At 46.3% G+C, this 22754-nt stretch overlaps 1 protein-coding gene across 2 annotated transcripts; it reads right to left on the bottom strand.

Moving 5' to 3' along the window:
• Positions 1 to 20283, bottom strand: COPZ1 (COPI coat complex subunit zeta 1). 2 transcript variants are annotated; one of them, XR_007153925.1, is made up of 10 exons: positions 20202 to 20283; positions 8921 to 8989; positions 7485 to 7566; positions 6779 to 6870; positions 5164 to 5219; positions 3754 to 3831; positions 3542 to 3593; positions 2330 to 2368; positions 1547 to 1694; positions 1 to 1450 (listed from the first exon to the last, which is right to left on the bottom strand). XR_007153925.1 is itself a non-coding variant. In XM_047866466.1 (9 exons), the coding sequence occupies exons 1-9, from the start codon at positions 20217 to 20219 to the stop codon at positions 1403 to 1405; spliced, it is 534 nt and encodes a 177-aa protein (XP_047722422.1). In that variant the 5' UTR covers positions 20220 to 20283; the 3' UTR covers positions 1 to 1402. The 2 variants fall into 2 exon arrangements, 1 of the variants encoding a protein (XP_047722422.1); XM_047866466.1 differs by lacking the exon at positions 1547 to 1694.
• Between the last annotated feature and the right edge of the window lie 2471 nt (positions 20284 to 22754).

The following is a 22754-nucleotide window of genomic DNA, read 5'->3' as shown; positions in this document are numbered from 1 at the left end:
TTTGGAAAAAAATCTGTTTTATTCCTCTTTGCGCACAGCAGTAGATGAGGGTGGCTATCTCCTGACTCCATACGTCTCTGACCCCCAAAACGTCCCCTCAGATATGCCCGGTTATTCATCCCACTTCAGTCTTGGAGAACTGGCAGTTAGTGGGTGGGGCAGAGTGAAGCCTCAGGAAGGTGTTTTTTGAGACATTTTTGTGGGAAGTTTTGGGTCAGGGGAAAAGATTAGACCCAAGAGGGGGTGCTCCGTCCCCCATCTTCCTGGGGGAATCCAAATCCCAAAGGTTTTCGGAAGAAAGGCACCTCTCTCAGCGACCCAGGGAGGGAGAGAGCGCAGACCTACTGCCTGGATGTAAGGCTGAGGCAGAGAGAAGAGGGGGTTAAGCAACAGAGACTGCAGACCCAGGGCAGAGGAGTGAAATGCACGTGGGGAGAGCGAAGGGGACAGAGCCCAGAGGCCCAAGTCACAAATCCCACCCCCTCCCCAGTTCTGAGCAAAACCTCTTCTTCCCAGGATGAAAATGGGAGTTTTAGTTCAGGGACCGGCTTTGCTCCAGGGCACAGCGAAGACAGGCCAGGCAAAGATCCCAGGGGTGGCGAAGGTGGACAGAGTCCAGGTAGTGGGACCAGGAGATGGACAGTCCTACAGTGAACACTCACAGACCCACAGCGGTTCTGAAGCTAGAAGCCAGGATCAGGGTTAAGAATGCAGCTGTGACTGAAATACAGACTTTTATAAGCCCTAGCCCATAACATTTAAATCCCTACTTCTTCCACTCTGTCCCCTGCCCACGAGCTGTTCCCCATCTTTTCTCCCAAGGCTGGAGGACAGGGCAGTAAGAAGGAATGGGAGGAAATGCTGAGGCCAGTGAGTGAGTGGGGCTGTGGCTGAGACTGGAATATGCCACCCCCACTCATTCTATAGAAAAAACATTCTCTCCCTCCCTCCCCTTGCTAACATATGGGCTGTTGGGATGAAGGCCTGGTAAAGGCAAAGGGAGGAAAACACTCAGCACATTCTTTCCCCTGCTTTGATCTCAAGTGTAGCTGCAGCAAAGGGCACCGAAGTTGAGAAGAAAATATGGGGGGGGGGGGTGTAGGAGAGCATGAGTACACAGTTCGGTGTAGAAAGGAAGAGGGTGCTTTCCCTACTACCCTGCGTTTGAATCTGATGGGAGCTTTACTCCCAGGCTGTTAAAAAAAAAAAAAAAAAAAAAAGTGTGAAAGAATAGGAAGCATAAGTGGGGGTTTGGGGGAGCAACCACAGAGAGGATGGAGACTTAAGGATCCCTTGTGATCCCCGAGATGACCCTGAGAGCATCAGTTGGGGGACTGGATGAGAAGTCACAGCAGATATGTGGATTTTCTGAGGGGGTGAGGAGCCAGGAACAGTGAGGTCTTCACCGAAGGAGTGACCACTTGATCTGCTCTTTGGCTGACTGCAGCACCTGCAGGGACAAGAGCGGCAGTGAGGGGCTTGCCTGGGGGAGGGGAGCGGGGGCGGGGCAAGGACAGAGATTGGGGCTCTCCTTCCCCGCACTTGCCTTCCCTGTCCTTAGAAGAATGGCAAATAGAAAATCCCCAAGGGTAGAGGGATGGGAAGAAGCTCTCTAAGGCCCTAGAGGGTTGTCAGTTTGGGAAATTCCAAAAAAATTCAAATCCACTGGGGGGATGAAGAGAGAAGAGGTATACCTGGGAGGAAAGAAAAAAACTGGGGGTTACTGGACATATGTTAGAAAGGAGGGGTTACCACATCCAGATGGGCTTCTTAGTGAGAATTCCAAGTAGGTAGAAAACAGAATCCCTCCCTTGCCTCCCGCATCAGGTAGACAGTCTATCTGCAAAGTAGCAGGATGGATCTGCAAAACCTGCTTATTCTAGAATATGCATTTCCAGCTTAGCCCTCATTTGAATAATAAGAGAAGAGAAAGAGAGAGAGAGAGAGAGAGAGAGAGAGAGTGTGTGTGTGTGTGTGTGTGTGTGTGTGTGCGCGCGCGCGCGCGCGCGTGCATATGCACGCACACAGACCATCTGCTTAAGGCAAGCCTCTGCTGGGGAATAAATCACTGAATGAGGCATCAGGCAGGGAGGGTTTGAAGGGTACAGAGCAAGGCTGACAGCCACTGCTCACAAGGAAGTGGGACAGGAGTTGGGTGGGGTAGGGAGTGTTTGGCTGTAGGAGTCCCAGTTCTCTGGAATAAGAGGGAGCCAAGAAAGATGTGTCTTCAGTCTCTAGACTCATTCCAACTTGGGCTGGGGTGGAGTGTTATTCTAGTCTCTTTAGTGACCCAGTCCATCTGGAGAGGAAGAAAAGGAGAAAGTCCTACCTGAGACACAGTCTGCTCCGTAAGCGGAACATCTTCACCCTATGGCACGGAGAAACAAGCATTTAGCATGGGAGAGAGCTGGAGTGAGACCTGACTGAAGTTTGGTAGTGGAGAAGGAAAAGGCAGATGCCCGACTTCTCAGTCCCTTCTAGGTGGTACAGCCATAATTTTACTTGGCCAGAGGGACTGTGAGCAGAAAAGGGTCATTTCATCCATCCTCTGTTTTAAGGCAGGAGGACTTCTTAAAAGATTTATTCCATTCCAAGTAATCAGCAGGTTATCTGATCCTCAACTTGGGGGTGGGGGACCTGATTCCCTAGTCAGAGAAGACCTTCCCTGAATATCAATATCGCCAGGATGAGGGGGAGCCAGGGGTAATTTAATGGATCCCGCAAGGCCTGATGGGTAACGACAGCATGTTAATTTGAAGAAATAAACTGCTGCAACAGCAGCCTGAGAAGGGGAAGGCGGGAGTGGGTGGTGGGGGGGACCCTCTCTCTTGCCACATAGAGACATATGTTAGAGGAGAAGATTAAACTATGCAAATGGAGCCCACGGCAGTTAAGGGAGAAGATTTCCCATTACCCGGCACTGTCAGCCTTCACTCTGTGGAGGTCAGAGCTGGGACATTCTATGAATGGGGAGATTTGCTTTGCTCAAACATCGAGGCACCCCACAGTTTGCTGGTGGGCTCTCTCTACACCCACCATTGTCTCCCCAGCAGACCTGGAGGCTTCTACGGTTAACCCAAAGGCCCCTTTCTGGTATCCCTAGCACCAAAGAGGACTGAGGTTCTGCAAATAAATGCTTCCTGATAGACAGGTGCTGTCCTTAGTTATGTGAAGACTTTATGACAAGAAAGACACTCCTCTGCCTCACTTGATTGGGATCCATCCCCAAAGGAAGTATAAGCCAACCTCAACTTCCTTTATAGTTTCAGAATCATTAATATTAAAGTTTCTTTTACTCATCTTTGATTCAATTAAGTATGTACTAAATGTCCCCTCTGGGCAAAGACTGTATGAGACGCTAGGTAGCAGGTTAGGGACAAAAGTAGGCCCCTTCTGCTTCCCCTCTTTGAGACAATGAGAATTTGAAAGGGGAGGAGAAGGTTGTATGTATTCTACGAGCCCTGACCTTTAGATAAATTTAGCAGGTCTGGCCCTAGAGGGTGAGTAGACGGGGGATGTAGGGGAGCACACTCTTGCTTACCCTTAGTGCTACCCGGTGTACCACTTGCTGGGGATCACTCTCTAGGATCACCCTAAGAAGACAAAGAAGAGACCATCGTTCACTCTGGCCTGAAGGACAGACTCATTGTGGGGATACTCTGGTCACTAAGGCCACTTGCCTTAGGACAGAGGCAACGATCCCACCCTCTCACCCCAGCTCCAAGGAGGTTCCAGGCAGGTCGGAAAACTCACCCTCCATCTACGATTTCATCCACAGCCAAGAAGAGACCCTCCATGTTCTCCAGCAGAGCTCGTTTTTCTACATTTTTCCTGAGTCCCCAAGAGAAGAGAAAAATCAGCCTAAGACACATAGGAACCTAGCACAGCGTCTGAGTTGGGGATCCTAAACGAGACCAACAAAACGCCTCCACCAACCGCACAGACCAAAAAGTAAGTTAAGTAAGTAAATAAGAACTTTTTGGCTAATCCACTCTAAGCTTATTCCTATTCTTAGCTGCTAAGTAAGGATCAGGAATGTCAGGAAAGAGAGTCAAAAAAATAGTCAATTTCTGACTATCCAAGAGTTGATTATCCAGAGCTACTGTTTCTTCCCTACCTACCGTGATGCTGCTCATGACATTGCTCATAAACACTACCATCAGTGGGTGGAAAAAAGCAAATAAACAGCTGAATCCAATCTGGGGGTGGCGGGAGGTGGAGAGGAGTTGAGTGCAAACTCTATTTGCACTCAAGCTCTGACAGACTTTCTGAGCCTCTCCCCATTCCCCTGCTCCCCCTGCGTCCCCCTCCCTCACCAGCTCTTCTCAGGCCTTGAAAAGAAGCCCAACCAGGGGGCTGGGAACAGTCAGGGCCCTCATCCACCAGCTCCAGATCCGGTGGTTGTACATGTGGCCAGTCACATCCGTCAGCTTGACTCTTTCACTAGATCACTGAAATGAAGTCTATTCATTCACCTGGCTAAGAAATAAATCATCCCCTTCCTGAGGAAATCTGAGCCATTCGCCCTGCTGATTTTGTGGGGCTGAGAGCGCCTGCTGTTCTGCTCCGGATGGCGGATGGCTGTCTGTACTGGGTTCACTTGGGAGCTGCCGGGGGAATGAAGTTCAGAGCCCTGGATGTTTTCAAGGAAAGTATCTTATATCTCTTCTGTTGCCCATCTACATGGGGAACAGAGGCTGGCTGCTGGGGAGGTGGAGGGGAGGCGAGGGTAAATGGCATATTCTTCCTGTCCTATAGAAACAAAAACTAAGGACTAAAGTTAAAAACTGGGAGTGTTGCCTCCATTCCCAGGGTACTGATGTTACATCTGGGACACTTCCCCACACTTGCCCTTTCCCTATCTTCTAATGAAGTCTAGAAAAGCACCTTAAAGGTACTCAGAACTCTGACAGAGCCACTGGGTAATATGAGAGTAGACAGACATTGCTCCCTCCCAATCCCCTTTCTTAGGAGAATTATCCCCCAGGTGGGACACACTTCCCATCCAGTCTTCCCCATCAGTGCAAATTACTCTGAAATAATAAGCCTAACTTCTCAAGGTAAATCAATTCCCTGGAGCCTCTGCTAATTCCCCCACAAATTCCTGGGCCTGATGAATAGTGACTTTCTCTCCCAAACAGATGTCAAGAATGGCCTGCTCACCTCAGCATCTGGCTCAATGAGTCAAAGAGGCAATTCAGAACAGCCATGAGCATCAGCTGTTGGGAGACAGGAGAAGCAGAAGGATAAGGTTCAAGGCCCTGAAAGCTGCTACCTGAAAACAAAACCTGCCAATTCATTAAGCATCAAAAGACATGGGCTTTCACAAAGGACCAAAAGCATAAGGTGGAAGTCAGAGCAAAAACAGGAAGAGGAACTGTGGTTTCTCGCAGAAATAAATTCTGCTACACGATCCCACAATTTGAGACCTCTCTCTGACCAGACTGTTCAAACTTTCCTATTGCAGTCCTCTACAGGTCTTTACCAACTGCGTATATGTTACCGGAGATCTTAGGTAAAGAAATCATTAACCAAACAGTAATAAGGTCAGAGAGTTAGTGGAAAGAGTATGGACTTTGGAGTCAGAGTTGGGCTTAAATCCCAGCTGAGCCATTTCTATATGTGTGTCCCTGGGAAAGTTATTAGGTTGAACCATATGAAACTGCCATTTCTATAGTTCAACAGTGGTCATATGCAAGCAATTTCATATTGTTCCTCATGTTTTGGTTTCCTCATCTATAAAACAAGAACACTAATACCCACAACTCACATAAGTGCTGTAAGGATTAGGTAACAATGTACCTTACAAAGCACTTAAAGCAGTAAAAGCTCAGAAAGAATTGGTTCTCTCAAACTTTTACTTTTGCTTCAAATTAGGTGGGGGCTTATTTTTACTTATCTACTCTCCTAGACGTCGCTACCTGAGGTAAGTAGCTTTTCCTGTGCATAGGAAGCAGGTTAGGACTATATTCACAGTTTTCTCAAGTGACCCATTCAGAATGCACGGCTTCAACATGACCCTGAATGTTGGCTAACTGACCCAAGCTCAGTCAGATGTGGAGCCTTCATAGTAGGAGCAAGCATCTCCTTGACCTTGACCACACCTCAGAAATCTACCTCTGAAAACATTATGCAGGGAAGACCCTTGATACCGTATATCAGGATGTATGAAAACATATCTGGTGTCTCCAACGTGAAGATAAAAGAGCAATGGTGGGGGGGGGGGTGCCTGGCTGGCTCAGTTGGAGGAGCAAGTGACTGTTGATCTTGGGGTCATGAGTTCAAGCCCCACGTTGGGTGTAGCGATTACTTAAATAAATAAAACTTAAAAAAAAAGAGCAAGTGGGGAAAAACCTGCATTCTAGGTTGATTTAAAAAAATATTTTTTTTTAATGTTTGAGAGAGAGAGAGAGAGAGAGAGAGAGAGAGACAGAGTGCGAGTAGGGGAGAGGCAGAGAGAAAGAGGGAGACACAGAATCCCAAGCAGGCTCCAGGCTCCGAGCTGTCAGCACAGAGCCCGACGTGGTGCTCGAACTCATAAACCACAGATCATGACCTGAGCCGAAGGTGAACACTCAACTGACTGAGCCACCCAGGGGCCCCTAAGTTGATTTGTTTGCTAGGCCACATTTGTGAGGGCAGCAGGACTCTGATAACTTCATTAGCCCCGTCAGAAGCCAGAGGGACGTGGCCCTCCTAGGGTCCTGAACCAGTAACTGTCCTGCCTATGGTTTAGGAAGTGGAGTCAGCAATAGCAAAGAGCGATGGGGATTCTCACCTCATTTTCATAGGAGCTGCCAATCACATAGAAATAGAGATCGATACTGCTTTTGTATACCACTGTCAGGCCTTCCAAGAGGGCGATTTCACCTGGGGGTGGGGGGAAGGTGGAAACAGTGGGTGGCCTGAGATAAGGAAGTAGGTAGAAGGAGTTCCCATGAATTCCTGGCATCCAGCTATTTGGGCTCAAGGAAGGTAGGTTGTAATAAAGTCCAAAGACCAAAGTTGACCTGCTTTCTCTTTCCAGGTGGTAAAAGGGAAGTATAAACTTGGGGAAATCGAAACGTATCTTCTCCTCTAACCATCTCCCCCGCCAACTACCCTTATTTCCCTCCTTGTATATGAGACAGGATACTAGTCGATCCTTCGGAGGTGAAAAAGCAGAGCGGTCACCTTTACAGACTTCCATTTACCTGCCCTAATGGATGCGGTACAATAAGCAGAGCTGCAGTTAAATTTGTCAAGTGAGGCTCATAAATCCAGGGACTAGACAGGTAGCTAACAGCCAACCTTCCAGCACGGTATTCCCGCGTGAGGTACACTCACCTCCCCATTACATTTCTGAAGAGTTTATTATATGAGGGGAGGAGGAAAAAAGAGAAAAGGAGGCAGTCGTTTTATCCTTTCTCTGCAGTCCTGCTGCCCCTCCCCCTGCCCCCCACGGTTCCCCCAACACCAGGAGCAGTGAAATGAAAATGACCTACTGTCAGTCCGATGGGTCTTGTTGAAAATGTTCTTCTCAAAGGCCTTTTGCTCCTTGACACTGGGGTAGGTGTCGTCATAGTACTGGTCAGAGGGAAAGGAGATGGGTTGGGTCATTAGAGCTGGGAGCCCAGAATGATTAGTGATTGTGCTTTGCCCTGGATCTTGGATTTCTTTCCTTCAAGGCATGGGGTGAGGGAAAAACACTGACATGAAGAAGGAAGAACTATGGAGGCAGGGAATGGGCAGTGAGTAATTGAATAATAAAAAAAAAATAAATAAAAATTTTAGGGACCCTGCCGTAGGCAAGCCCACCTCACACTTCTAAGACTGTAAGGGCAGAGGCCTACAAGCCCTACGATGAAGCTCTACCCCTGTCTGCACTCTAGGAGAGCAATCCCGAGACTGATCTCATGGAGTGCTTCCTAGGGGCTTCCCTACATCGGGGGAGCAGTGCTAAAGAATGCAAAAGACACTAGAAGCACAGAACACTTCTTCCAGACCCTCATGCACAGTATGAAACTGACGAATGGGGGAAAGGCTGCAAAAAACCTCCTTCCTCTAAAGAAAGGCAAAGCCTATCCAACCTCTCTCGTATCTTAGCACTCTTTTCTGAAAACTGAAAACAGGAGACCATCTAGCACGTTGCTGAGCCCACTCCCAAGCTCTCCCTGGCACGGGGGCGGAGATACTAGGCTGCTAAATCGCTCTGCTCTTTAGGGGCTAATCCGTCGCAGTCAGCTGAAGACCTATGACAGGTCTGGCATTTAGTAACTGGATAACTGTTTCAAAAGGTGTCCTGCATAGTTACATCCAATTACAGGGAGGAACAGCTGGTGAATTCTAAACTAATCTCTACCTGCTGATTGATTTATGCTGTGCTCGCCCGGAGTTAATACACCAGGGACAGAAAAAATTTCCACAAGAGGGGGGAGACTATGGAGGGAGAGGAGAGGGGTGTCCTTTCTCCTCTCTTTCAATAGATCCAAAGTTAGAAACATCACACTGGGGAAATCAAGAGGTAACAAGCTTGGTGGTGACTGCAGACCTAGGGCTGGAACCCTGGAACTGCGAGAGAATTTCCTGGGAAAACGCAGGCAGGGTGACAACGCAAAAGGAAGGGGGACAAGAGTGATGGGCATGGGCAGCCTGCTTCTCATATCCAGACACTGTACTGTTCAGAAACCAAGGTTCCCAAGGTTTTCCCTGCTCTAATGCTGACAACAAAGGAGGTCAAAATCTGTGGAAGGCAAGTGTGGAAGCAGGGCAACTAAGAGACAGAAGCAGTCTGGGTTTTCATCTGGAGTGGTCACAGGAAAATGGAAGAATTCTCAAAATTATAGTATCAAGGAATAGGCGTTAGTGGGGGCAGTCCCAGGTCCAAATCTCAGAATCAGCCTTTGTCTTGCTTCTCAGTGAATTTCAAAGGGAATCTCACCTTGGCAAAAAGTCGATCTCCATCATTGTCCAGAATCAGGATGGCTTTGACAGTATACAGGGAGGGTTCCTGAAGAGATAGGAACATACCTTCAGTCCTGAAGGCTCCTGCTACCAGTGGCAAACCAGCTACCTTCCCCTAGTCCCACTGGGGCTGCAAGAGGATACAGAGGTGCCTCTGCATGTCCCCTACCCCAGCCTGGTTAGATGTAGACAATTCCCGCCGAGAACGATCAAGTGGTGAATGAACTGAATTGAGGGAGGGGGCATTTCGACAAAGAACTCCAAAATAGCATCAGAGGAACAGTGTCTCTGAGCCGGACTCACAGAGGATTTAATCAAGGTAGGTCATGGAATGTTATTTCCACACATTATGCTACAGTTATTTTCCAAACTACCCTCCCTCCCTGCTCTCCCACGTACAGGTAGGTATGGAATGTGACCAGATTAATTAATAGGCACTGCACGAGGCTATCTGAAAATAGGATTGAATGCCCTAGTGTACTTGGAAGTTTCTGCAGTCCCAATGCAGTAGCAATGCAGAGGCATAAAGCAAGCCTTCCCTGAACCACCCACACACTGAGCAGAGGGAAACAAACACGCATGCGTGTGCACACTCGTGCACACAGACACACCAGTTCTGAACGCAGCCCAGCGAGACATCCATCTTCCAAGACTTCCCCTATGATCCCAGTTCCTCTACGATACTCCCAACACTACCGCTTAACTTGCCAAGACAAAAACCATTCTGAATTTTGGGGGAGTTACGAAGCAGTAAGTAGAGGGTCTAAGAAGCCGGGAGCCTGGAGTTAATGAGCAGGAGGGGAGTGTTCTTTCACTATCAACAATCAAATCTTGAGGATAATGGCTCTCGTAAAGGAACCACGGCCTCAGCCTTAATGGTTACATCCAACTGCAAAGCATATCACATTGCAAAAGCTCCTCTACTCCTGCAACTTCTAACGAACCAGCTAACCAGGAGAGGAAAAGGAAGGAAAGGGAGGCAGTGTTAATGTGTGTAGAAGGTGTCTGCAGGCTCATATTCCTTGAATTTCCTTTTTTTTTTTTTAATGCATTTTTTAAGTAGGCTCCACGCCCAATGTGGGGCTCGAATTCACGACCCCAAGATCAAGAGTCGTGTGCTTCACCAACTGAGCCAGCCAGGCGCACCTCACATTCCTTGAATTTTTTTTAATGTTTATTTATTTTTGAGAGAGAAGAGAGCGAGTGAGCAGGGGAGGGGCAGAGAGAGAAGGAGACCAGAGACAGAGAATCCCAAGCAGACTCCGCGTGTCAGCACAGAGCCCAGTGTAGGGCTCGAACTCATGGACCGCCAGCTCATGACCTGAGCCGAAACAAGAGTTGGACGCTTAACCGACTGAGCCACCCAGGAGTCCCACATTCCTTGAATTTCTAATCAACATTACTTACCCTTGCTCTCCCTCCCCTGTGCTGTGAGACAGGGCTGTTGCCTCCCTTTCCTGGCCTTGCTTAGGAAACCCGCGGTTCTCACAGGGGCCAAATGTAACCTCCAAGCATGTGGCATGTGTTTAATAAAGACCCAAGAGTGAGCATGAAAGAATTATTGCCAAGGATCCAGAAACTGCAACCTCCACAAAGGTAAACTGTCCCATGAGGCGCCAGGAGGTTTCTGGTTCCACGCAAACAGCCAACCCTGCCTCGGGGAATTAAGAATGAGAGTAAAGGGAACCCAGTGTTTGGACAACAGGGTGATGAAGAATGTAAGCTTTCCTCACCTGAATTCTTGACAATAGCAATTTTTGTCTTTTGTTCACTGATTTATTCCAAGTGTCCAGAACATGTCACACACTAAACTCTCAGTATTTACTGGATAATTGTGACAAGAAATGAAGTTTGAGAATAAGGCAAAAATCTCTTGAAGTAGTAAGTGTCCAGGGCAACTCTTTTTTTTTTTTTTTTTTTAACGTTTATTCATTTTTGAGAGACAGAGCATGAGCGGGGAGGGGCAGAGAGAGAGAGAGACACAGAATCCGAAGCAGGCTCCAGGCTCCGAGCTGTCAGCACAGAGCCCAACGCGGGGCTCGAACCCACGAACCATGAGATCATGACCTGAGCTGAAGTCAGGTGCTCAACTGACTGAGCCACCCAGGCACCCCTCTAGGGGAACTCCTATAATTAGACTTCCATGTATCGGTATACGTTCCGGTGTGGCCATTTGGGGTGATACTACTACCAACATATCTCTGCTCTGATCAACACTCCATAGAGATGCCCACTCTATACACATTACTCCCTGGAATAAATAGTCTGTCTCAAACTAAGGAACTCTGTGTCTAGCAGAGGCAAGTCTTCTAGAGTCTCATCTAAAAGGTCACAAATAGAGAAGCTTTCCTCACTCCTAACCCCCACAGAAAGATCTCCCCATAAAGCAGGCTTAATTCCATAGCAACTTGAGGGTCCAACCTCAAATGACCAAAAGGGAGACACCAGTGGGAATGAGTTTCCTTCACAGAGGAAAAGAAGCCCACAGGGAAGGAAATTTGGAAGAGAGCATTTTTCCTACTTTCCCCTGGAAATCTTTGGCTCTGTTCTTCTCTCCACATTCACAGAAACCTTGGAGAGCTTCCTAATGGTTTAAACTGGGCATTAGTCTGGCATAGATAACTGGTTCCTGCAGCCATAGAGTCTGGCATCCCTAGAAAGAATGGGATGGATCCCAAAGAAAAGAAAAACCCTTATAGCCACCAGCCAACTAGGAGAGAGACAATGCCCTTTGTGGCCACTGGGGTATGAGTGCCTGAAACTGCTGGCAAAGACAGAAAGAGATTCCTGGGCCTTTCTCGCTGGCTTCCTAGAAGATGTTATCAAGGAAACCCCCCAAATAGGAACTGGATGTTACTGGGAAGGATAAAAGGCAGGCAAAGGAAGGCAGGGAGAAGACCAGATCTGACTCTGAGAGAGGTAAGAAGGCACTGGAGGAAAGGCTGGTCATTTCAAACGAGGGAATAACCATACTCAATAAAGCCAAGAATTGAGGCATGAGCGGATGCTGCTTCAACTCTGCTACAGCTGGAGCCAGCAGCGTCTCCTTTACGTCTGTCTCCTGCCACCTCCTGACTACAGCCGGTGCCACTTCAGCCTGGGGCCTTTACCTCTCGGGAGGGGGAGGCCAAGAGTTCCTCTCATACCATAAAACTAGCCAGTTTAAAGGCCCCAGAAACCATGACTGGTAATGTAATTTCATTTTGAGTTTTTGCAAAGGGCAAGTTTATAAATAACTCCCAGCTATTGAGAAATGGGCCTCCTGGACAATGGACTAGGTTTGACCTTGTAACACATTAAATGCTGATTACTGAAAAAGACCCTACAAGCTTAGGCCAGGTTCAAAGGATTTAAAAGGTCTATTCTTCCCTCCCACTCCCAAATGTGTAGCTGCTAGAAAGCTTTCGAGACAAAGTTCTGTGATGCACTGACTTTCAGAGAGCCACAGCCTGAGTGTATAACAGAACTTCACCTCAAATGCTAATAGTGCCTGGAAATGACATGTAGGCAGATTGTTTGTGGGAGGTTGGGTGGCTCAGATAGATTTTCATGTACGTTTTTATTGTCAAGGAAATTAGACGGGACTCCTCAGGAGCGCTGAAACAACACCAAACAAGCAACCAGCCTGCTGCAAAGGAGTCTCCGATCTCAATCAGAGGATTTCTGTGGTCTGGTGAAAAACACCTCCCAGTACCCCGGCGACTAGCACACGGGGGACTACAGGGGAAGTCATTCCTAGTGCTGCCCCCTGTGGGCCTTCAAATGACCTGCAGCTTCCTCAGCAGTGTAATCAGCAAAAATATTAAAAAGGCAGCTCTGGATAGAAGTTCTCTGTGTGTCTTGTAAGTCAAACTAGGAGAGATAGGCTCTGAAAGAGCACTGAATTAAGTCAGTTCACAGCGTACAGAGTAAGAAGGCACTCTGGGGTAAGATCATGAAATGTCACCAGAAGAGGAAAGGGGGGGCGGTGGAGAGAGGGGAATCTTTGCAGCAGGCACACAGGATATCTGGGGGCTAAGACCAATAATTTTTATTTAATTCACAGGGACGGGGGGTGGGGGGGGGAGACGTGACCAAGAAGGCTTTGTGGAGCTAGAGGATGCTATCCACACAGCTGAAGGGGCGCAAGTAAGAACCTGGTTGAAATTCCTAGAAAGTTCTTCATTTCCCACTTAGAAAGAAATCTTTATGGCCATGCCAAAAAGTAGTACCCTGGCTTAGCAACAGGTCTTGATCAACAAGAAACAAGACGCTCTTCCCTCGACCCTTTTTTTTTTTTTTAACGTAGGCTCCATGCCCACCGTAGAGCCCAACGCAGGGCTTGAACTCAGGACCCTGAGATCAGGACCTGAGCTGAGATCAAGAGTCAGATGCTCAACCAACTGAGCCACCCTGGTGCCCCAACTCTATTTATAGAGCAAAACCAAGACGGTAAAAACTAGAAGGAAAAATCCCTAGATACCACTCCCAGCTGCTCTACATAGCTAAGCAGGTATTTTGCTCCCTGACTCTGTGCCAACTCCTTTAACATGAAAAGCTCCTCTGGGGTTGAGGGCTCCAATTTGCCAGCCACAAGCCTAGGGACTTCAAACAAAAAGAAGAATTAGCTCAAGGCTTTGACAGGGAAGCATAGTTTTCACACACTACCCAAGAGTTTGCTTAGATTCAAGCACAACTCAGGAAAGACCAGGAGCCACAGGTACCACAGAACATTACCCAGTTGCCATGAGACCAAATACTGGTTATAAAGAGGAACGTGAACACAACCCTTAGGAAGGAAGAAGTGACGTCAGGAAAAGACACCTAGAAAGAATCTTCCTGACAGAGACAGAAAATGTGAAAGCACGGTCACTAAGAACTCAACCACTATAGGAGAAAATGTCTCCGAACTCCTAAAATCCTTTATTGTAATCTGGGTCGGCCATTAACTCAAGTTCTACCTTTCTGGGGGACTCTGCTTCTTCATCAGAGAAATGAGAGGCCTGACCTAGATCAGTTAAGGTTAATACCTTAAGTTACAGCAGATCTTTTTGATAAGCTGATGAAATTTATGGACCCCGTTACCAGAAAACTACACATTCACAAATTCTTATGATTTCAAGGAGCCCAGTTAGAATTAAATATGATACTTTGTGAGGATAATAAGATGGTGTGGAGAGGGGAGGGGGAAAGGGGGAAATGAATGATACTTTTGAAAATCACCTCCTCTCCTCTGCCTCGAACCAAATAATGACTTCAATAAATATGTGTGTGGCCTTCATAAATTAATAAATATGACTGAGAAAACTAACACAGCCAGCAGGGGGAGCAAAGGTCGGCACCATACCCCTCCAGCTTTCAGTGACTGAACTTGGTGGCTGTGAGACAGGCAAGGACAAAGATAACTGAGCCTAAGCTCTTCAGAAATGCAAAATCTCAGGTCCTCTCTTAAAACTGAGAAAGCCAGGGCACCTGGCTGGCTCAGTCGGTAGAGTATGCAACCCTTGGGCTCAGGGTTGTGAGTCTGAGCCTAGAACTTATTATTATTTTTTAATTTCAGAAAACCTCATCTGGAGAAGTTTTCCCCAGAGGGTGCACAGTCCATTCTCCAACTATTATGAAAAATTACACAGGGGCGCCTGGGTGGCTCAGTCGGTTAAGCCGCCGACTTCGGCTCAGGTCATGATCTTGCGGTCGGTGAGTTCAAGCCCAGCGTCGGGCTCTGTGCTGACAGCCTGTTTCAGATTCTGTGTCTCCCTCTCTCTCACCCTCCCCCGTTCATGCTCTGTCTCTCTCTGTCTCAAAAATAAATAAACGTTAAAAAAAAAAAAATTTAAAAAAAAAGAAAAAAAAGAAAAATTACACAAACGCAGGACAAAGCAAAGCAGCACTGGAAAGAGAGACAAGTCGAACAAGCAGAAATCAGAGCACTTGGCACCTGAGGCCTGAGAGCGACATTAGAACTTCCCGTCTTCCCAGTTGGGTAATCCAAGAGCTCTCATTTAAATATCATCAGTAAAGGGAAAAATCCGATGGAACTAGATCTATTTCTGCAGAGTTCTTGTTTATAACATTTCGGGCTATCTACCCTGCCCCTAATCTGCTAGCCTAAAAGAATGGGTCGACAGCCTCTGTGTTTGTCTTTCAGTCTACCAACCCAAAATTCAAAATCATGTCCTAAGGCCTAATTGCTATCCTCTGCCCCAGTTTCAGTCTCCCTCTAAAAAGTATACAAATAATAGAAAAGGAGTTGAAGAAAATTGGTAGAGCTATCCAAACCATCTGGCTGTAGGTGGAGATACCTGCCTTGACAGTGGGAAAACTAAACGCCCAGATAAGGAGACACGCATTTCACCTGCAACATGTGACTTAGGTTACACAGCAGGAAAGTCTTCTGAAGAGATGGGTGTGGTCAAACGCCAGAAGAGGAAAGCTAGGAAATCGAAGGATAAAGAGAACTCCTCCAATAATCTGATCTGGGAGAAAACCTATTCTGCACAGCATCAGGGAAGACGGAACGTGAGAGGGCCCTTGCCAGTACAGGCATCTTATGACGCGCATGGACTCAACCCCCCAATCCATCTTCGTCAGCTGCTTGAGGGCACTCTGCCTTCCATCTTTCTAATTACTCTAGTGTAAGTGGATAGGTGGACACGGATTCAGTATTCCTGTTCGATCCTTTATTTGCTTCTTGATTTCCCCTTTCCATGACTAGTGGTCAATATCCTAACTCTAACCAAGTCGTGTCAGCGGAGTAAAGAACAGTAGCAGATATCTAGATAAAAAAAAGACCCTAAATCTGCCACTAGGCTCCCTCAAATATCTGGATAATTGCATTCATCCTCTGCTTCACAGGGAAGACCTGGCTTCTCAAAGGTCTTTCTTCACATGGAGACCCCCTCCTCCTCTTTTGACCATGTGACAGCTCCCCTAGACCTTTGATATAATTTATACCTTGCAGGGGACCAACTCTTTCCCACCACTGTGAAGGAGAGGGAAAAAATATATATAAATACGTCGGAAATCTATAACGAGGTCTTCTTGGAGGGCAAGACACGGAGAGAGTTAGAAGCAGCGTCAATTGCTCTTTGGGGGTTTTAGTTCAAGCAGAGGTCTGCTTCCAGCAATCAACCATTAAAACAAGCCGGCCAGAGTAACAGCACAGTTTATTCTGATCATTTAATTTGAAGTGTCAATAAATTAAACTTCAATCAATTAAACTAGGTGTGCAATAACCCAGATGGACACCCCGACACCAACATAATCACAATAAAAATTTTTATGGCTGCCAGGGACCTCACCGGGGGCAGTGCTGGCACAGCTCGCGCCCTAGCTGAGAAATATATCTCCACGGCGCAGGATCGAGGAGATTGCTTCTCCTAACGAAATGGAGGGGCCAGGCACCGGCAAGGACGCAGCTGGGAGAGGGGCACAAGGGACTGCCAGGAACGAGATGGGAGTGCTTTGGGGGCTTAATGTAATTGATACCTTTGCCCAGAGCAGGGGGAGGGGGCATTCAGGCCAAGTACCTCTACTGTTAGTGCCAAAGGAATTTAACAAAAGCCCCATTAAGATGATTCAGGAAGCGAAGGCCACAGAGCAGTATCAACCTTTAAGTCATTGATGTATTCTGCATAGTTTCCTCCTCCACGAAGATGCACGCTCTTGTGCACTCTGGATGCCCTGATGTTTGAAGGAGTCTTAGAACTTGGGATGTGGTCATTGTTTTAGGATAAAAAATGGTATAAAGGGAGAGAAAGAATGGAATTAAGTCTAGTCTGAAAAGCACTGGAAAAACACTCAGAAAGTGAATCCAGAGAGGTTTAGGAAAAATGAAACCTATGAGGAAAGATTTAAGGATCTAGACTGCTAGAGCAATTCAGCTTTGAGAGGAAAAAGAAAAGAAAAAAAATAAGGTAAAGGGGGAAGGGAGGAAGGGAGTAAGTCATTATCTTTAAGATTTCATAGGTTATTAATGGAGAATGGTGACCTGTAGAGATCCCTCTCCATTCACAGCTAAGAAAGGGAGCATCAGCAGAAAACAGCAGGAGAGAGGAAGTTAAGTACAAAGATGCAGGCTGGGAGCACTATTAAGCACTGGGAAGGAAGTTGATGAAAGGGTCTCTTTCCTTAGGAGACAACAACAGGACCTGAGAAAGATTAGACAAGTCTACTTGAAACCTAGAGCTAGATTACTTAATTCAAAAAAGAAATGTGACCCACTGTAAAGTACCTAAATGAAGGGAACCTACTGGTATTTAGAAGTTCCCATAATCAGATTAAGTTTCGGCAGATGTTTCTTCTTGACCCCCTCTAGATTACTGTTCCCTTCTTCTCAATACCCTATGGCTGTGTGCCTTGTGGAGGTGAGGACAGAGGAATGTACATTCATCAGTTTTCCCTAGAGGTCCAGTCAAAACAAAAATGTGAACGAAGGAAGCCTACAAGAACTTTAGAAGGTGTCTGCCTCTTTAAGGAGTGGTCTGTTAAATATTATCTGGGTACAGTAAACTCTAGTTCAGGAGACAGCTAAGGTAAGATCCAGGGATTCCTCATACTTTTCACGACGATGGTGATTTAAGTACTCAGGAGGTGCTGCTGAGTAAACAGAGGAAGGCATGAGGTTAAAAAGGACCAGTGCAGAAGGGTGATTCTGAATCCGATGGAGCTAAATTCCATGATCCAGTTTGTGAGGGTAGAGAGAAATAAACAATTAGGAAGTATCACCTGATTCTCAACTAGGGTTCCTCATCTGAAGCACTGAATACTGAAAACTATTTAAATGACTACTTTTTTTTTTAACCTCTCCCAAGGATGGTACAAACTAGTGCCATTGTGGATACAGAGAAGTTGATTCATTACATTAATGAATGCCTTAGGCTTACTTCTCTCCTAGAACTCTGGCTGAGAAAGGCTGGAATGATGAGAAAGATACATAAATTCTTAATTGGGGGCCCAAAATATAATGAAATTGTAAAGAGCTGACACAGAGGAAGGAAAATATTAGTTTAATATCATAAGAACTTTGGAGAAACGCACACGAATTGATACCTGTTAGTACTTTGTCCCCAATAAATGCTTTATATAATTGATGTTTAAAAGTACAGTTCTGCATACTGGAGAGGTATCCTCCAGTACGTGCTTCCCTGAGCAAGCCCTCTTCTCTATAATTTGGTTTTCCCTAAACCCATCACATAGATTTCTCATGACAAAGAATCGATACGGTTTTATATTTATTATTTTTTTATTTACTTTTGAGAGAGAGAGAGAGAGAGAGAGAGAGAGAGACAGCGCACGCATGAGCAGGGCAGGGGCAGAGAGAGAGGGAGACACAGAATCCGAAGCAGTCTCCAGGCTGGCTCCAAGCGGTCAGCACAGAGCCTGACGCAGGGCTCAAACTCACAAACCGTGAGATCATGACCTGAGCCAAAGTCGGACGCTTAACCAACTGCGCCACCCAGGCACCCCAGAATCAATATGGTTTTAAAAGCAAAGTTCAGGGGTACCTCACCAAGGTAGCAGGAATCTGGCATCCTGGGTACAGATCAAAATGGATACAAGGAAGAAGCAGACTGAAATAGACTTCAACAAGGAAGCAGACTGAAAACTGAGGTAAGAGAAAATGTGTGAGATTTTCACATATACCTCCCGCAACTCACCACTACACACACATCCCTTATTAAGACGGCTCCCCAAGCATCATGTCCCTCACTCCTATACCTCTAAGCAGGCTCCCTTGTAAACAGATGTAGGGAGCATTTAAAAAATTCCTAAAAATTTCCAAAGAAACCAATTCCCTGGAATTTATCCTAGTCTGTTAACTGGTTAAGAATACTGGCTAACTGCCTGGTACAGAAAATAACTTATTAAAAACTACTCAGGAGGTGTGTGGCTGGCTCAGGTAGCGGAGCCTGCGGCTCTTGATCTCCAGGTCATGAGTTAGAGCCCAACACTGGGCGCAGAGATTAATTAAAAAATAAAAAAAAAATTTTTTTAATTTTATTTATTTTCGACACAGAGACAGAGCATGAGCAGGGGAGGGGCAGAGAGAGAGGGAGACACAAAATCTGAAGCAGGCTCCAGGCTCTGAGCTGTCAGCACAGCCCGACGCGGGGCTTGAACTCACAGAGTGCCAGATCATGACCTGAGCCGAAGTCAGATGCTCAACCAACTGAGCCACCCAGGCGCCCCAAAAAATAAAAAGTTTTTAAAAACCTCAGATTTTAAGCTCGTTACCTAGACTTGATCAATTCACATGATGAGAAGGAATTATCCCTATCTTTGCCATTTTGAAAGAAACCAAACCTGTTACTGTCTTCTACCTGATGAAAATCTGGATATGTACATGTATTAGAGCAGAAAAAGATGCAAGAAAACGTCTCTGGAAAGAGCCTGGAGTTAATCAAGGAAGGAGGTTGGCCGCTGAGTTCCTATACACACATACATATTAACATCCCCAGACTGTAAAACAGAGCACTTTAGAGAGAAATCCTCCAGTCTGGTTCTAAAGAAAGGGTAACAGTATTTTGTTTTAACAGGCAAAAGGGATTATACGGGTAAAGAAGCTAAAACACTCTTTTAGCCACCAAAATTCTCATATAACCAGAGGGAGAGTTAGCATCTCAGATCTTACAATAAGAATTCCTAACGCCTTAGAAGGAGAGAAAAAAGAAGAGAATAAGGAGTCTGGAAAAAATATTCTTTAATCCATGCTAACTTATCAGGTACTCCAGAACTTTGATGGAATACATTTACCATGACAAAACTACATAACAGGGATTAACAGGAGACCTAAGTAAAAAGAAAACCGTTTTTTTAAGATATGTAACAGAACTGTCAACGGAGAGTCAAACTATGACAACCACCAGGAGGATCCTGTGATAACAAACAACTGCAGTCTAGTCCTACAATTTGGGGCCAGTTTGGAGGTCTGGAGAAAGTCAAATCAGAGTATCATCCATAATGCTCAGAATCAGGAGAAACCTAAAGGACCCCAATTCAGTATGCTGATGATCCTATGCGTTCTAAGGACTCCATGTGCTGCCTTCAACTTTCCACGGATTCTGCCCTCTCCCCGGAAGAGCTTTCTACTCTAAACCGAGGCTTTACCTCCTACAGTTCCTACACCAGGCCACACGCTTATTCCAGGGGCTGGCAGAACCTTCGGTCCCCGAGGATTACCCGGGATTCCCCCTTTCTACCCCCTCCCAGTCAGGATGAACCCCAACTCCCAGCCCCTCTGGACACCGCAGCACCTCGGCTGCCCCTCCGGCTCCTACCAAAATCAGCGCCTCCATCTTGCCCCGCAGCTGGTGCCGACGTGGAGCCGCAAAAGCAACACCGCCGCTGATTGGCCCTACATCCTCATTAGACCCCGCCCAGGATGAGGATTATTGGACTATATCGTAACAGCTATTGCTTTATTGGCCAATCAGTGTACTAGCTTGCTTAGCGGAAGCAAGGTGTCCAGCCAGAAGGCGCAGGCATTTGATTGTCAGATTAAACACTCAATACAACGCCAAAACCTCAGGGTTGAATGGGGCGGGAGGGTCAGGGGGCGGGGTTGTTTCCACGGGGAACAGAGGAAGCGATTATTAATTTTCAATTGGTGGAGAAGCGACCACGTGATATTCGTGGGCCTGATTTAGCAGCTTTAATCCGCACTCCCTTCAGGGGGCGCTGTGTCCCCTTAGCCCTTAACACTGGACAGCTCGTGACGGAATCGCACCGGAATCCCCAGTCCAAGAGCCACATATTAAGTAGGCCCTTGATATCCAAGGTTGCTTTAGCAAACACTGCTAGCTCTTCCCTCAGACTCGCTGAGTGCAGCATCCTCACCGGAAATCTGCACAACCACAGAGTAAAAGCCAAGAGATGCCCAGTGTATTAAATAAAACGAGGCCGCTGGGAGTTAACTGCTACAGTAACAATTTCCCCAAGATGGAGTCCCAGGCTTTGCTGGGCCCAAGGAAGGACAAGAAGCCAATGAGTTTCTAAAAGTAGATTTTCTTTGACCGGACGTGAAACGGGATGTTAGAGCTTTGGACCCTAGAGAGGAGAGAGTAGGAGGGACAAAGGGGTAGAGGGTCCAGGATAAGGAAGGGTGTAGGGACAGGGTCTGCGGTTTTCCAGTAGGGACAAGCTGTTGCAAAATGAGAAAAGAGAAGTTTGCTGAACGCAGGGATTTCACAATATGGAAGGGTTTTGATGAAGTCTAGCTTTCCCCTACCGCTAGGTTCCTTGGTCCTGACACCCCTTAGGTCAGGGACACCTATTGCCTTATCTCTACAGGGATTTTTTTTCCCCCATTTCTGACAATTATGTTTTCAGGACCTCTCCAAGAAGAGAACCCAAAACTATCAAGAGTTTTTCTAATAATTTGAGCGTAGAGTCAGAGGGCCTAAGAGAAATGTATAGAACGATACAAACTATAGAGCTAACATACATGCTATGAAGGAAGGTATATGATTTTCTGGTAAAATCCCAGGGGACAAGCCTCACATCTGGAGAAAGTAAGGGCTTAGGCTTTATCTGTTCCAAATGTCCAAATGGGGAGTTATTCAGATATTTAGTTAGCATTGTGCCTGGCATCACAAGGTTGTCCTTAGCTTGGCAGCTTAATGATAAAACTAGCATTTGGGGTGCCCAAGTGGCTCAGTGGGTTAAGCATCTGACTCTTGATTTTGGCTCAGGTCATGATCTCATGGTTGGTGAGTTTGAGTCCCTCGTGGGGCTCTGCAGTGTCAGTGCTTAGGATTCTCTCTCTCTCTCCTCTCTCTCTGCCCCTCCCATGTTCACACGCATACACTCTCTCTCTCTCACAATAAATTAATTTTTTAAAAAATGAACATTTAATGACCATCTACTATGTGCTAGTCACCTGCTAAATCTTTGAATACATTATTTAATATTTTTAGAAAAGCTTTATGAAGTAGATGAAATTTATTCCCATTTTATAGATGAGAAAAGTAGAGTTTGGAGCAATTCAATAATCGACTTAAGGCCATACAGTGATTAATTGACCACCATACATTCCAACATAGGAGGTCTGGTTCTAAAACCATGTACAATCCACTCTTCTGATTTGTGGTACGAGTCTCTTGTGTATTCCAGTCCTACCTGAGGTACCTTACACCAGTGCTAGATGTTCTATAAGGCCATGAGGAGGAAAAGTGGGGGAGGGGGCTCCTTTTTCTTTAACAGAGTAACTGACAAATTTTAACAGTCAGATATTGTTCCAAAAGATGGCTCATTCTTTTCTTTCCAGGCTATTACGTGACTGTGCTGTAGAGGGAAGACAACTGGCTGGATAGGAGACGTTAATTCTTGTAGTGACTTAATAAGTAGGAGATTTCTGGGGCACCTGGATGGCTCCGTCGATAGAGTGTGCGGCTCTTGGTCTCAGGGTTGTGAGTTTGAGCTCCATGTTAGGGACAGAGATTACTTAAAAATAAAATTTCTGGGAGCACCGGGTAGCTCAGTAGGTTAAGCGATCAACTCTTGATTTCAGCTCGGGTCATGATCTCATGGTTCATGAGTTCAAGCTCCACACTGGGCTCTGCACTGACAGTGTGGAGCCTACTTGGGGTTCCTGTCTCCCTCTCTCTTTGCCCCTCCGGTGCATGCACTCTCTCTCTCTCTCTCTCAAAAATAAATGAATAAAATGTTTAAAATATAAAAAATAAAATAAATAAAATAAAATCTTTGGGGCACCTGGGTGGTTCAGTTGGTTAAGCATACAATTCTTGATCTCACCTTAAGTCTTGATCTCACGGTCATGAGTTCAAACCACGTTGAGCTCTACGCTGGGCATGAAGCTTGCTTAAATAAAA

The sequence above is a fragment of the Prionailurus viverrinus genome, chromosome B4, assembly GCF_022837055.1.
Source record: "Prionailurus viverrinus isolate Anna chromosome B4, UM_Priviv_1.0, whole genome shotgun sequence".
Lineage (NCBI taxonomy): Eukaryota > Metazoa > Chordata > Mammalia > Carnivora > Felidae > Prionailurus > Prionailurus viverrinus.
The sequence above is the reverse complement of the archived record's forward strand: the minus strand, read 5'-3'. Positions and strand labels throughout refer to the sequence as shown.

What these genes read in the sequence shown, in the direction of transcription:
- COPZ1 (XM_047866466.1), bottom strand. An exon ending in CAAGACCCATCGGACTGACA is followed by an intron (nt 6,871 to 7,484) that starts GTAGGTCATTTT and finishes CCCCACCCCCAG; the next exon opens with GTGAAATCGCCCTCTTGGAA. An exon ending in GCAGCTCCTATGAAAATGAG is followed by an intron (nt 5,220 to 6,778) that starts GTGAGAATCCCC and finishes GTCTCCCAACAG; the next exon opens with CTGATGCTCATGGCTGTTCT.